The sequence below is a fragment of the Schistocerca nitens genome, chromosome 3, assembly GCF_023898315.1.
Source record: "Schistocerca nitens isolate TAMUIC-IGC-003100 chromosome 3, iqSchNite1.1, whole genome shotgun sequence".
Taxonomy (NCBI): Eukaryota; Metazoa; Arthropoda; class Insecta; order Orthoptera; family Acrididae; genus Schistocerca; species Schistocerca nitens.
Genome location: NC_064616.1, coordinates 797712341 through 797725214, shown reverse-complemented (window position 1 = coordinate 797725214; position 12874 = coordinate 797712341). Strand labels below are relative to the sequence as shown.

Below are 12874 nucleotides of genomic sequence, written 5' to 3'. Positions count from 1 at the left end.
TGGAACTTTGAAGGGGCTGTTCTCTTTGATGTCTGGTGCAATGATCAACTCTGGCGTGTGTTGTGGTACACAGAGGAAATTGAAGAAATGACATCAGCATGTTCATCACCACAAAAATGCAAACGAACATCTCCTCCATGACAACACAAGGCCTCCTACAGTTCTGCACATCCAATGTACTAAGTCCAAGGCTGCCCTTCATTGAGAGTGTCTCCCAAATTTCATTGAGCCATCAGAACACTAATATACTCCCACACCTAGTTGGAACACCATCTGTTGTTCTGTATATCACACCATAAAATGAACTGAGGATGATTGACTTGCCACCTTCTACAGACTGGAAAGTTTTATATTTATTTTTATATCACCTAATCTTTAACCACTTACTCTTACTGCATGTTTTATTTAATTTTGACTGAAGATGTTTCATATCCATGAATTACTTTGGAAGTTTGAGTGCATATATAAATCTAAACTCCAGAGTATGGTTATTGGTATTAATTTATGAGCAGCTGTGAAAATCCGTATAATTTCCAAATCCTTCAATATTAGCATTCGGCAATTAGTGAACAGAGGATGGAAATGTTGCCAGTTAGAGAAATTTATTAAAAATAAATGTAATGGAATGAATGATACAGAGGGTAATTCAACCTGCCGTGCACTGCTGTGGCATGTTTTGGATGGACTGCTGCAAAGTTTTATTGCTTCATGTTAGTTTTCCCATTAACACCCAACTGTGTGGCTCAGTTCCTGTAGCACACGGTGATCTTGTATCAGTTCATTTCTTTAGAATTTTTTGCAGTGAACTGAAATGAAATGTCTGGTCCAGATTTCATTTTCCGTTGTTTCCAGGCAACACTCATTATTAAACCACTTTAAAGAATTTAACATGTACTAATGAAGCACTCTTTCTCTTAAAGCTTTTGTTGTTTATGGATTTGTATTTCAAAAGTTTTCACTTCCTAAGCAGGTACACTGGAGTCCCATTTGAGAAGAGCAGGGTTTAAATCCATGCCCAGCCAAACATATTTAGTTTTTTAGTAGTTTCGTTAAATAGCATAAGGCAAATGCTAAGGATGAAGTAAATTTTACTCACTATCCTTTCATATACGCATGTTTTTCATATCTAATGATCTTACCACCAAAGGGATATTACAATCTGTTCATCATCTTTTTACGCTAAGCAGGCATAAAATGTCATCAGATCATCTGCTAGTGATTTGACTGTATACACACACATTTAAAATTTAAAATAAGAGTATAAGGTAGAGTATCATCTTGTTTTGTCAAATCTGAATGATTAACTCATATTGCGTTCTTATTTAGTTTTCTTAATTGTCTTAGGATTAGCATAGTTTTCTTAATTGTATTGGGATTAGCAGCTCACTAGGAATGGGGATTCCTTATCTTGTGGGTACTTCTGAAGAATGTTGGCTCTATAACAATTACAAAAGTCCCATTGTCCTACTGATTCTCTCCCTTTCCTAAATCATCAAATTTTTATTGCATCCATACTTCATTGCCCTGTAATGTATGCCATGAATTTAGCAAATAAATAAGTTATAATTTCTTCTTAATTTTTATTCTTTTCAGGGGCACAAGGTACCAAGTGATAAACCATCATTTGTATCGTGAGGAAACGTGCATGTTTCCAGCTCGCTGTGCAGGTGTGGAACATTTTCTTCTGGAGCTACTTCCAAAAATCCCAGATGTTGAATTTATTCTGAACACCCGAGATTGGCCACAAATAAGCAAGAATTTTGGTGTGCCGAAGCCAGTGTTTTCTTTTAGCAAGGTTTATTTATATTTAAAATTATAGTGGTTGATGGGAGTAAATGTGAAAAAGTTTATATTGGGTGTACTAATTGTAAGTAGAGTGCTCATAGCTGTGCTCTTGGTCCATTATACTGAAATTTATTTATGAGTTTTCACAAAAAAAATACCTCTATTTTTACAACACTTTTGCTATGGTACACAATTTTGTTACTTTTTAATTTGGATATGTCATAGTTCCTGAATATGAACGAGTGAGTGTTTGTTGCAGAACTAGGATCAGTCATCACGGAGACTTCTTTTTCTCTCAGCTTTTTGTGTGGAGTTCTTCAGAATTCTACATCTATGTGACTACTCCGCAGTTCACACTTGAGTGCCTGGCAGAGGGTTCATTCAGCCATTTTCACACTACTGCTCTATTCTTCCACTCTTGAACAGCACACAGAAAAAATAGGCACTTAAATCTTTCTGTACAAGCTCTGATTTTTCTTATTTAATTAAAATGATAATTTTCCCTATGCAGGGGGGTATCAGCAAAATATTTTCACATTCATAGGAGAAAGTTGTAGAAATTTTGTGAGTAGATTTTGCTGCAACAAAAAACGCCTTTGTTTTAATGATTGCTACCCCAATTCACATATTGTACCCATGACACACACTCCCCTATTTTGTGATAATGCAAAACTAGCTGCCCTCCTTTGAAAATTTTGATGTCCTCCATAAATCCTATCTGGTAAGGATCCCATACCACACAGCAGTACTCTATCAGAAGTCTACTTAGTGGATTTGTTACAGCTTCTAACTGTTCTCCCAATAAAACAAAGTCTTTGGTTCACCTCCTCACAACATTATTTATGTGATCATTCCAGTTTTAGTTGTTCATAATCGTTATCCTTAGGTATTTAGTTGAATTAACAGCCTTTACATTTGTGTGATTTATCATGTAACCAAAATTTAATGGATTCTTTTTAGTACTCACACATTTCAGTATTTAGGGTCAATTGACACGTTTTGCACCATACATATATTTTGTGTAAATCATTTTGCAATTAGCTTTGCTCTTATGATGACTTTACTCAATGGTAACTGACAACATAATCACAAACACTCTAACGTGGCTACTCAATTTGTCTCCTAAATCACTTATATAGCTTAAGAATAGCAGAGGACATAGAATACTTGGGGAACACCAGATATCATTTATGTTTTAATCGATGACTTTCCATCAGTTACTCTGAACTATGACCTATTTGACAGGAAATCATGAATCCAGTCGCACAACTAAGTTGATACTCCTTAGGCACACAATTTGATTGGAAGCTGCTTGTGAGGAACAGTATCAAAAGCGTTCTGAAAATATAGAAGTATCGAATTAATTGTAGATCCCCTCTCAATAGCACTCATTTCACGAGAATAAAGAACTAGCTGTGTTGCACAAAAACAAAATTTTCTGAATCTGTGCTGACTATTTATCAAGATAGTTTTCTTTGCGATATTTTATTGTGGCTCTGAACACAATAAGAGAGACAGTTATAAGAAATCCATTGCTTTTCAGTCATCGTGTGAAAGCTTAAACATAAGTAGACAATATAGATACTGGACACACATCGACTGTTTGGCAACATGTACAGGCTGCCAGCTGGAGCCAGTGCACAGCAATATAAAGAGCATTTGCCCGCCAGAGACCACTAGCTATCAGCTGCAGACAGTTGAAGTGCCAGACTGCATCACTGGCCTCTGGTGGGGCTCTGGAGTAGCCGAACCCCGCAGTGCTCAAACTGTCTGGTGTGCACTGGAGTAGTGGCACTGAGGGTGTAGTAATGTGCAGGTTACTACACCCCCTCCTTCCCTGGGGGTGCGGGAGGAGAGAAGAGCGACCAGATGCCTGTGCCTCCACAATGTGCTGATAGTTGACACATCCATAATATCTGAAGCAGTTTTCCTGGGCTTGCACAGTTCCAGGTCTGTGTTAACCAGTGAGCAATGACGGAAGTGGAGGTAACGTGAACCTGCACCTTCCTCCCCCTCCAGAAAAGCAGGCACACTACCCCAACACCCTGTAGGCAGAGGCAGAACAGTGGCATACTCATCTCCAGATGCTGTGAGCTGGGGAGTCACAGTGTCTGGAGGAAGGATAGGCGGTGCCGGCAGGAAAGCTGCATGTACCAGCATCAGTGTGGTTGGTGGCTGCATCCGTGTGGCAGCATTTGTGTTGATTCAGGAGAGGCCTGTCAGTGTGGGCGGTGCTGCGTTAGTGCAGGAGGTCCCCGCATTGGTGCAGGAGGTGCCTGCATCAGGATGGGAGATGCCTGTGTCAATACAGGAGGCTCCTAGGTCTGGGTAGGAGGTGCCTGCATTGTTGCAGGAGCTACCTACGTCGGTGCAGGAAGTGCCTACATTTGTATGCCAGGTAGGAGGCACCCGCATTGGTGCAAGAGGTGTCCACATAGCTGCAGGAGTTGCCCACTTTCATGCAGGCAGCACCTTTGGGCACGCCAAAGAAGCCTCCTTGCTCCCTCCCTTCAAAAAAAGGAATTATGAGTTTATTGAGAGACTGATCTATGCCGTCCGCATGGGGGCGGTCCTCCAGCTGGAGGGTGGACTGGCACGGTGTGGTCAGCATACTGCCCACGACGAACTGTGATGCCAATGAATGCCATTACTGGAGGAATAATCTTGAAAGGAATGAGCCAAAAATTGAGCTCCAGTGTCCAAAATCACTGTGCAAGCTAGGCCTGTGACAGAAAAAATGTTTGACAATGTCATGAAAGTCACTTCTGCTGCTGCAGATCAGCAACAAACAACGTAGAAAACTTGAAAAAAGTGTCAACAACCAATAACTGCCTAAGAAAGGTCCAGCAAAGTCAATATGGATTCTGTTCCACAGCAGTATGGATGTCAGCCAAGGGGGAAAAAACAGTGTGCATAACCACTTGTTGATTTGAACACTTGCAGCAGAATGCAACAAGGCATTCCACGCCGTAATCAGTGTGTTTAAGTGCTGAATCTGCAGCTACTGGAGATGCAGTCCTAGAGCTGGTGAACATCAGTATCCTGTTTTTCTTTTGCGTCAAGGTGAAAACACAATATTTTATCGTGAGCAAACCACAGGTCGGACAGCCTGGGTAGCCAAGACAGTACGTTCGTATTAGTGTGCCACAGTGTAGGGCAGAGAGACAAAGAATATGTTGCAATAACAAAAAATCGGAAAGTAACAAAGGTGTTAACCAAAACAAATTCTCATTATGAGGATCATTAACGTTAAACCAAACAAGTGCCAGGACAGATAGGACAAGCTACAGTGTTGGAAGCCGTGGTGGCTCTAAAATTACCAAGAGTAAGAATATGTTGTTTAGTGTAGCTTGTCAGACAGTGTTGACAGGAGCCAACATTTGGGAGCACAGCCATGCGTACAACTGAGAGTAGAGGGGCAAAATAGCTGCTGCAGTATACACAGGGAGCCCTCTCGTGTCACACAGAGCAGGTGGGGCATGACAGAAATGCCGCATAGTGCCCTCGTTGCTGCTGACTGGGTTGTCCGTGGCGGCAATGTTTCCTGGTGTGAATGGCAGCAACTTCCTCTTCAGCTGATGGGCTTGTTGTTATGCACCGACGTGATTCACTGACGACAACTGTGGCATCCCCTCCCACTTTGATTCGATGTCTCGCTCCATGGAAAATGGCATTGTAGGACAGATCCTGACAGTAAAGGGTGCGCTGATAAAATACTTCATCAAAGTTAGGCAGGATATTGCATCCCTGACCACAGAGTCTGCATAGAGCAGCAGTGACACGGGTGCACATGCAATGATAAGACAACAAACTACACGTGACAGCAAAGGAAAGTGAAGATTGTCCCTGCAAAGGGGGCTAATCGACACAACAACAAAGGGAGGGGGCCTGTTCCAGAAAAGGGGGCCGAGTGGCACAGAAGCTAAGAAGGGAGGCCAGCTCATGAAAAGGAGACCAAATGACACATCTGCTAGTACATGCGAGGAGGAATCTGTGGCAAAAACAAAGAGCCTTAATAATATCTGTGACTGTTTCCTGAAATGCGAAGTGCTAGTGGAACCATTAGTCAGAAGCTTGCCAATCTCCATCAGAGTTGTCAGATGGCAGAAAACTGTGGTGATACACCAAGAGACAGTGGTGCCTGTGCTGTCAGTATACCAAGAGGTGGTCAAGATGGCTGGAAGATGGCGCCATTGCTGTAGAAGTGATGGGAGTACAGCATCCGTGGAGAAGTACATGAGAAAACATCACTAAGTTGTGCACACAAAAGTTCTTCTCGTCACCACATTTGGTTCTGAACACAGTAAAATACACAATTATAAGACATCCATTCCTTATTAGGTCACATTGTGACAGCCTAAACATAAGTAGTATAATACAATGTAAGGACAAGTATTGGACAGGTATAGAATGTAAACATGCTGGGCTCGATCAGGATGGGAAAAGGTGTTGGACATGGGGCATCTGATGGTGTTAGGAGACTGAAAAGACTGTTTCCAGTCACCAGTGGAGGTTTTATTTCGCCAAAAGCATATGCCTAAGGGGTACACTAAACTCGAACTCAATACGGCAACAGGAGGCTGCCGCTGTTAAATTGAGAGGCATTACGCCCCCAAAGGGAGGAACTAGTGGACACATCCCGTCAGGGACCCAGCTGGCAGATGAGAGATCATTCTCACCCACCCATCCAGTGTGCCCCATGTGATCAGCCCCCAGTCCTCCCATGGGTGGGCAGAGGGTACTTCAGTGGGCGTCCCTCTGTCAGCGGTACTCGACACTGTGTCCATAGTCAGTGGTGCTGCTGTGGGTCGATGTTCATGTGGACCGAATGTGGGTGTTACGCAAAATATTCAGTACTGTGCTGGCTCAGACTCAGCTACTGTCTTACCAGAGATGCAGTACCTTATGTCACATGAAAGACAATTAAAATGAAAAATTTGAAAACCCATTTTTCCTCTGAATGAAACTGCTCACCATGCACATTTCTTCCCCCTTCTGATAGAGCCATTTTATGGATTCCAAAAACGATTTACAAATTATAAAACTGAATGCAAATTTAAATGGCTCCCACAGAAAGTCCTGCCTACATTTACGGTAATATGGACCCTTAGAAATATCGGGGGGATTGAATTATAACAAATCATTTAAAAGGGGCATAGTTTACGAATTCATTAAACTGATTTGGTTTTGACATTAGTGAAAGTCATGTGTGGAATGGCTACATAAACTTTCTACAAAATTTTAAAAACTTACAGAGAAGTGCCCTTGAATTAGGTCTCGAAGTGGGCTCGATGGTGCGATGCCATCATTGTGAGGGTGGTGTCAGGAGGTCAACTGTTGTCAGAGCTGGTGGATGGCATGGGAGTGTGGTTGAGGCGGTGAATGGGACAGCGGCTGAGCAGCACACGACACGGTTCTGGGGCTGTGATGTAGGGTTGCAGTCGAAACCGGCAGGGCTTGTGCTACTGTAGGGGGTCGGCAGGCTCAGTGAGTAGGCCTCACAGATTACGGGCAATTGTAATACTCGAGGACAGGGCTCACTGAGTGAAAAACCCTCGGAAGAATTCAGGGTGCAGGGCCATTTAAAAAGTAACAGTAGCACAGTTATTATTAACATAAATGCCATGGAATGGTCTTTGTTCGACAAAAACAGGCCATGTCTGTGATTCCAGTTTACAAAAATGTATAATCATCTACATTTCTTAATAAAAATTGTCAGATAACCCTTGTGCCTGATATGCACGGCTTTTAATGTTCAAATACAAAATTCTTTGATACACAATTATTCACTATAGTGACTCTGCGTGACCCTGTTCCAAGACACAAAATTTGATCATTTAAAGGGAACATCAGTATAATAACACAGACCACTATTTTGTTAATCCTAATATAAAGGAGGGCCGTGCCTGAAGCGTGCCAAAGGAGGGGCGTGCCTGAAGCGTGCCAAAGGAGGGCCGTGCCTGAAGCATGCCAAAGGAGGGCCGTGTCTGAAGCGTGCCTAGGTATTAACCACGATATTCGCCAGATGGCTACTGCTCGGGTACTGGTTGAGGTCATGGCTTAAAACATTCATGATAGCCAGGGGTATACGAGATCCATACAATGAGGCAAACAAGGATTAGAGGTAGAGGGACAGTTGTAGCACTGGGAATAATCCCTCGGTGTGTGTAATCTTTGTCGTTCCGTTCATTGACGTGCACTATTACACGATTGAGAGTGATTTGTGAGTGTTCTTTAGCTAATAATTTGTAACTGAATCTAAAAGTCATGTCTTAGAATTGTTGGGTAACCCTGGCAAGCTTTCTAGCCATGTTAACACAGTAGGTACTTCAGCTAGCAATACATAAACGGTTCATGACTAGCATTGTGGGAGTAAGTTAAATGAGCAGAAAGCTTAACATTGGGCATAACTGTGTCACAAGAAGAATTGTTAAACAACAATCCACTGTTAGCTATAACAACCCGATAGGTCTGAGACTTGAGTATAGACTAATACCAGATCTAAACTACTGAGATAGGCTGTGGCACAAAGTACAACAAACTATTTCAGACAGGGCGAACCAATGTTAGAGTAGTGTAAGTGCAGTAAAATGGCAAATAGGGGTTTTAGTCTCTTCTAGTAATAAAGCGATTTCACAATTCCTTATCCCAGTAATTAAGTCATTTATAGAACATGTGATAATTAGTGTTGGTACAAGACCGAAAGACATTAAGAGATATTACTGCATGTGTTTGATCATCTTTGCTAATGACTAGGACATCCTGGGTTTGCCAGAGGATGTGTGTGCAAGAATACGAGGGCTATTCAGAAAGTAGGGAACGTATCCATCTGATGCCGCTAGGCGCACGACGATCGTGTATATTTTGGTATATGCATGCTCGGCAGCTCAGTCGACATCCATCTGTGACAGCAGGAACGTCTCTGCGTGTCTGGTTTTTTCGATATTCAAATTTGAAATGTGCACTGCCATTGAAAATCCCGCTAGTTGTGAGGTGCGATCTGTGATACAGTTTTTGTTGGCAAAAAACCTAAAACCTACAGAAATTTATTGTGAACTGTGCGAAATGTACGGAAACAACATAATAAGAGAATGTTCTGTCTGGAAATGGTGCATTCCATTTAAAAATGGCCAAACCAACGTTCATGATGAAGAGAAGAGTGGACGCCCGAGTTTTGTGACTGACGATCTTGTCGCTAAAGTTGACGAAACGATTCGTGAAAACTGTCTCTTCACAATAACGGAGTTTTCGCTTTCTTTTCCACAAGTTTCACAGACTTTGTTGTCACTCAAAAGCTAAGCTACCACAAATGTTGTGCTGAAGTCTCAGGCGGCAGAATTTTATGTTGACGATCTTTCAAAGCTTGTCCACCACGATGATAAGTGCCTCAAAGTGTTTGGTGACTATGTGGAGAAGTGACTTAGTCTTTTTTAATGCCAAAACGATCCCTAACTTCTCAATAGTCCTCGTATTTTAACGGGTAATAAGTGAGGGCTAAGGTTTTGTTGTAAACCTATATGAATAATAGCGTGCAATGTAGTAGCATGTAATTGGGTTGCGTGGGTGTTACACAATAGAATTCGTAGTGCCTTAGTTACTTCCGGGGTAGCTGTTAGGTTTTGACAGCTGCTGGTACATAGTAACCAATTCAAGCTGGATTGAATTCCTCATATTGTTGTATTAGTTCATTTAACTGTGAATTTGTCTGGAGGTAGACGGAAGGTTGTCCTCAATATGCACAATCCGCTCATGCTGGCGTACAAGGATTTCATATTTTTTTGGCATACAAGGATTTCAAATTTTTTGGCAGTAAAAGAATTGACTTGTCGAAGAGTTTTCTCCCAATGATCAGCATCAGCTTGGTTGGGGGTGCCGAATATTATTTCCAGCACAGCACTGCTCACATTGAACCAAGCTTGTTTGGTGCGTTGCAGTGGCACGGCAACCGAAATGCTTTTCAATTGTTTCTGGGTGGTAGTAAGTACCTGTTTAATGTCCCATAAGGTACGAAGCATTCTGCCTTGGCCTGGCCCTTTCAACAATGTTTTGCATGCCATTAATCAATTGGTAATTTGTTGTAGTGCTAATTCTTTTTTTTTTTAAAACAGCCTAGTCCGAGCCAGCCACTATACTGACTTGGTGGGCGGTGTACAGAACATTATCCAACCGCTCAAACATAAATCCGATGACAGTGGGTGGTTGTGGAAAGGTTGGGCACCCGCAATACTATTAAGTAGGCCAAACATAATACAGCACCTCAGGGCAAGGATCAGCAGCAGCTGACAATAGTGCGATGATACTGATCTGTCTCAGTGAATGTGGTTGTCAATTGTTTATAAGGCTTTAGTAGCAGCACTATCTAATACTAGCCCAGATGCCTACACTAATAAACACAGTGTTGCATTAGAGCAAGTAAGTTCTGGCACTGTTTCAGTTAATCAGCTTATAACGCCAAAGATACATAAGATAAGTGGCAGCAGGGGGAATGTTGGTAAGTAGTTACCTGTACGTCGTTGAACGAACTGGTGAAGTATGCTATGTGGAAAGTGACAGTGTAAAACACCAAATGTGGGCAACAGCCAATGGAACGAGCCACGGTCGCACGTGTAATTATAATACTTAACCCAGAAGTGGAAAAGTGGGAGGGGGGGGGGGGGCGGCATTTAGGGTTCTGATTTTCACAAATCACATGAGTTGCTGTTCATGTGGAAACAGGTGCAATCTGATGCCCAAAATCATTTGTCTTATGACCAGTGCATTCAGTCCGCAAAATCAATCAGAGTGCGAGAAGTGCTGATTCAGATTGGCAAGTAATGGAAAAATCCAAGCAGTCTCAGCTGCAAGCTTGGGTGTATAGTTAGACAATAGTGTATATTTCCTAACAGTGACTAATAGAGAGGCAGGACACTGATACAAGTAGTTCAGAAAAATTGATACCAGGTGTAGCATGAGAATCCATTAGTGGTGGTGTTTTAACCTTGAGGAGCCAGAAATTCAGTTTTCTGTACCCTTAGCAGTAGAATTATAGCAATAAAGCCAAATTATTTTCTATGAACAAAGTGAAATGACTTGTTGGTGTAAAGTGTTGTGGTGTGTACAGTGTATTTGTAGTGTACCAAGGAGGTGCGCATTAATAAGACAGCCGAATAGTGCTACATGGTATATTAGAGCAAGTCCAGATGACACTCCCGCTTCAGACTGCCACCAGTTTTGCAGAGGATCTAGCACAGGTGCACCTTATTGTATGGCAGCAATGTGCCTTTTAACATTCACAATACCAAAATATTTGAAGACAGAAAAGTCTTCACACTGCATTATCATGTAAGTGTCCGAACATAGGGAAAGCATAAAAAGGAAGATGTGTATAGCAGTAAAACAATAGAGAAACCTAAGGGGCAAGACATTGAGCTTGTGCGAATAAGTCGCATGTTGCGCTTGAATACAGGGCGCTGATATGTGGCTGAAGACCACCTAGTGCATTCTATGTGTAGGTAAGGGACACGGCATGTGGCAACTTGGTCGTTGGTATGCTGACTATGTTTTCCTCTGTCTTTTATGCCCAGTAAATTGGTGAATTAACAAAGGGGTCGTTACCCTTGAGCAAAAGAGTGGTACCATGTTGGTAGGCTATCTCTACAGAGACAAGGGCTCAATCATTAGATTATTGACAATAGAACTAGGGGTTCACCAAGATATGGAGCTAGCTGGAAGTCTCAGCTGGGAATATTGTTATGTGTGTGTGTAGTCACTATCTAGTGAAAGTGATACAGCATAAAGTTGAGAACAGTGTGCGAGGAGTTAGACAAGAAGCAAGAAGAGAGATCACCTCAGGACAAACAGTGTTACCACAAAACAAATACAAATGCCCTTGAGGGGATATTTTCTGCAATGAGTAAATAAAGCAAGTACTGCCTTCAGAGCAGATTATGCTCTTTATGGACATTTCCTCGGTTGAGATCACCAGGCAAGTGCCTCCTGCACCTAGAACCAAAGGCTGCACACCCAACTAGGAAGCAACTTAAATAAGTTGGTGCAGAAGGTAATGTAGGCAGTGACTGGGGGAAATTCGTTCATTGCTTGCAGAATAATTGTTAGACATAACAAAAGGTCACACAGATGCGTTAAACCAATGTATCATGTTAGCGGTCAATGGGCAACAGTGATGTGTAGAGGTAATGAGAGAGACCAGGGACACAAACACATGTATATAGTAACATTTCTGGTGGTCTGAAACCAAATTTGGACACAAAAAGGATTATCAAAATATCCACAGGTGTACTGCCGGTCCACAGTGTCCAACGGGCATAATATTTCGGCGATCATACATGTCGCCATCATCAGGTGAACTGACGGACTGAGCTCCTGTGAACGTGCCGGCACGGAGATCCGTACACTATGGCTGCTCAGGGGGAACTGGGTTCAGTCGCGGCGGCGGCTGATTTAAATACCCTCCGCCCGCGGCGCGCTCACTCCGCCGTCCGCGCCCCGCGCCTCGGTCGCGCAGTGGAACAAATTGCGACGGCGTCTGAAATGACGTCGGTGTGATGACTCTGTCCGCCGTGGTCGTCACAACTATACATTTGCTCGATTTACTCTTGATTAACCCAATCGCTGGTTCCCAAGCCTTGCTAAGATTATAGCCACAGTCACGGTTTATGAGGTCGTCATTGGTGCGAATTTCGATGGCCTCTCTAACAACGCTGTCCCAGTATCTCGACGTCTGTACCAGAATCCTCGTGCGTTCATACTCCATAGCATGATTTTCCGACAAACAATGTTCAGTGACCGCCGACTTGCTTGGATACATCAGTCGAGTGTGCCTCTGGTGTTCACGGCATCGATCCTCAACGGTACGCATCGTCTGACCAATATACGACTTGCCACATTGACACGGAATCTGGTACACGCCGGCCTTCCTCAAACCGAGGTCATCTTTGGCGCTTCCCACCAGTGCACGAGTTTTATTCGGAGGGCAAAACACAGTTCTGACCCGGTGTTTCTTCAAAATGCGGGTGATTTTCCCCGAGAGTGCGCCTGTATATGGGATAAACACAGTGCCTACCTCCTCCCTCGTGATTTCATCCATCTC

The 12874-nt window shown here is 42.8% G+C and overlaps 1 protein-coding gene across 1 annotated transcript in view; it reads left to right on the top strand.

Moving 5' to 3' along the window:
• LOC126249769 (O-glucosyltransferase rumi homolog) overlaps positions 1–12874 on the top strand; it is a 175369-nt gene that overhangs the window by 34831 nt on the left and 127664 nt on the right. Inside the window, exon 3 of the mRNA XM_049951456.1 lies at positions 1594–1795. Within this exon, the coding sequence (XP_049807413.1) occupies positions 1594–1795 (202 nt within the window). The remainder of the gene's footprint in view (positions 1–1593; positions 1796–12874) is intronic.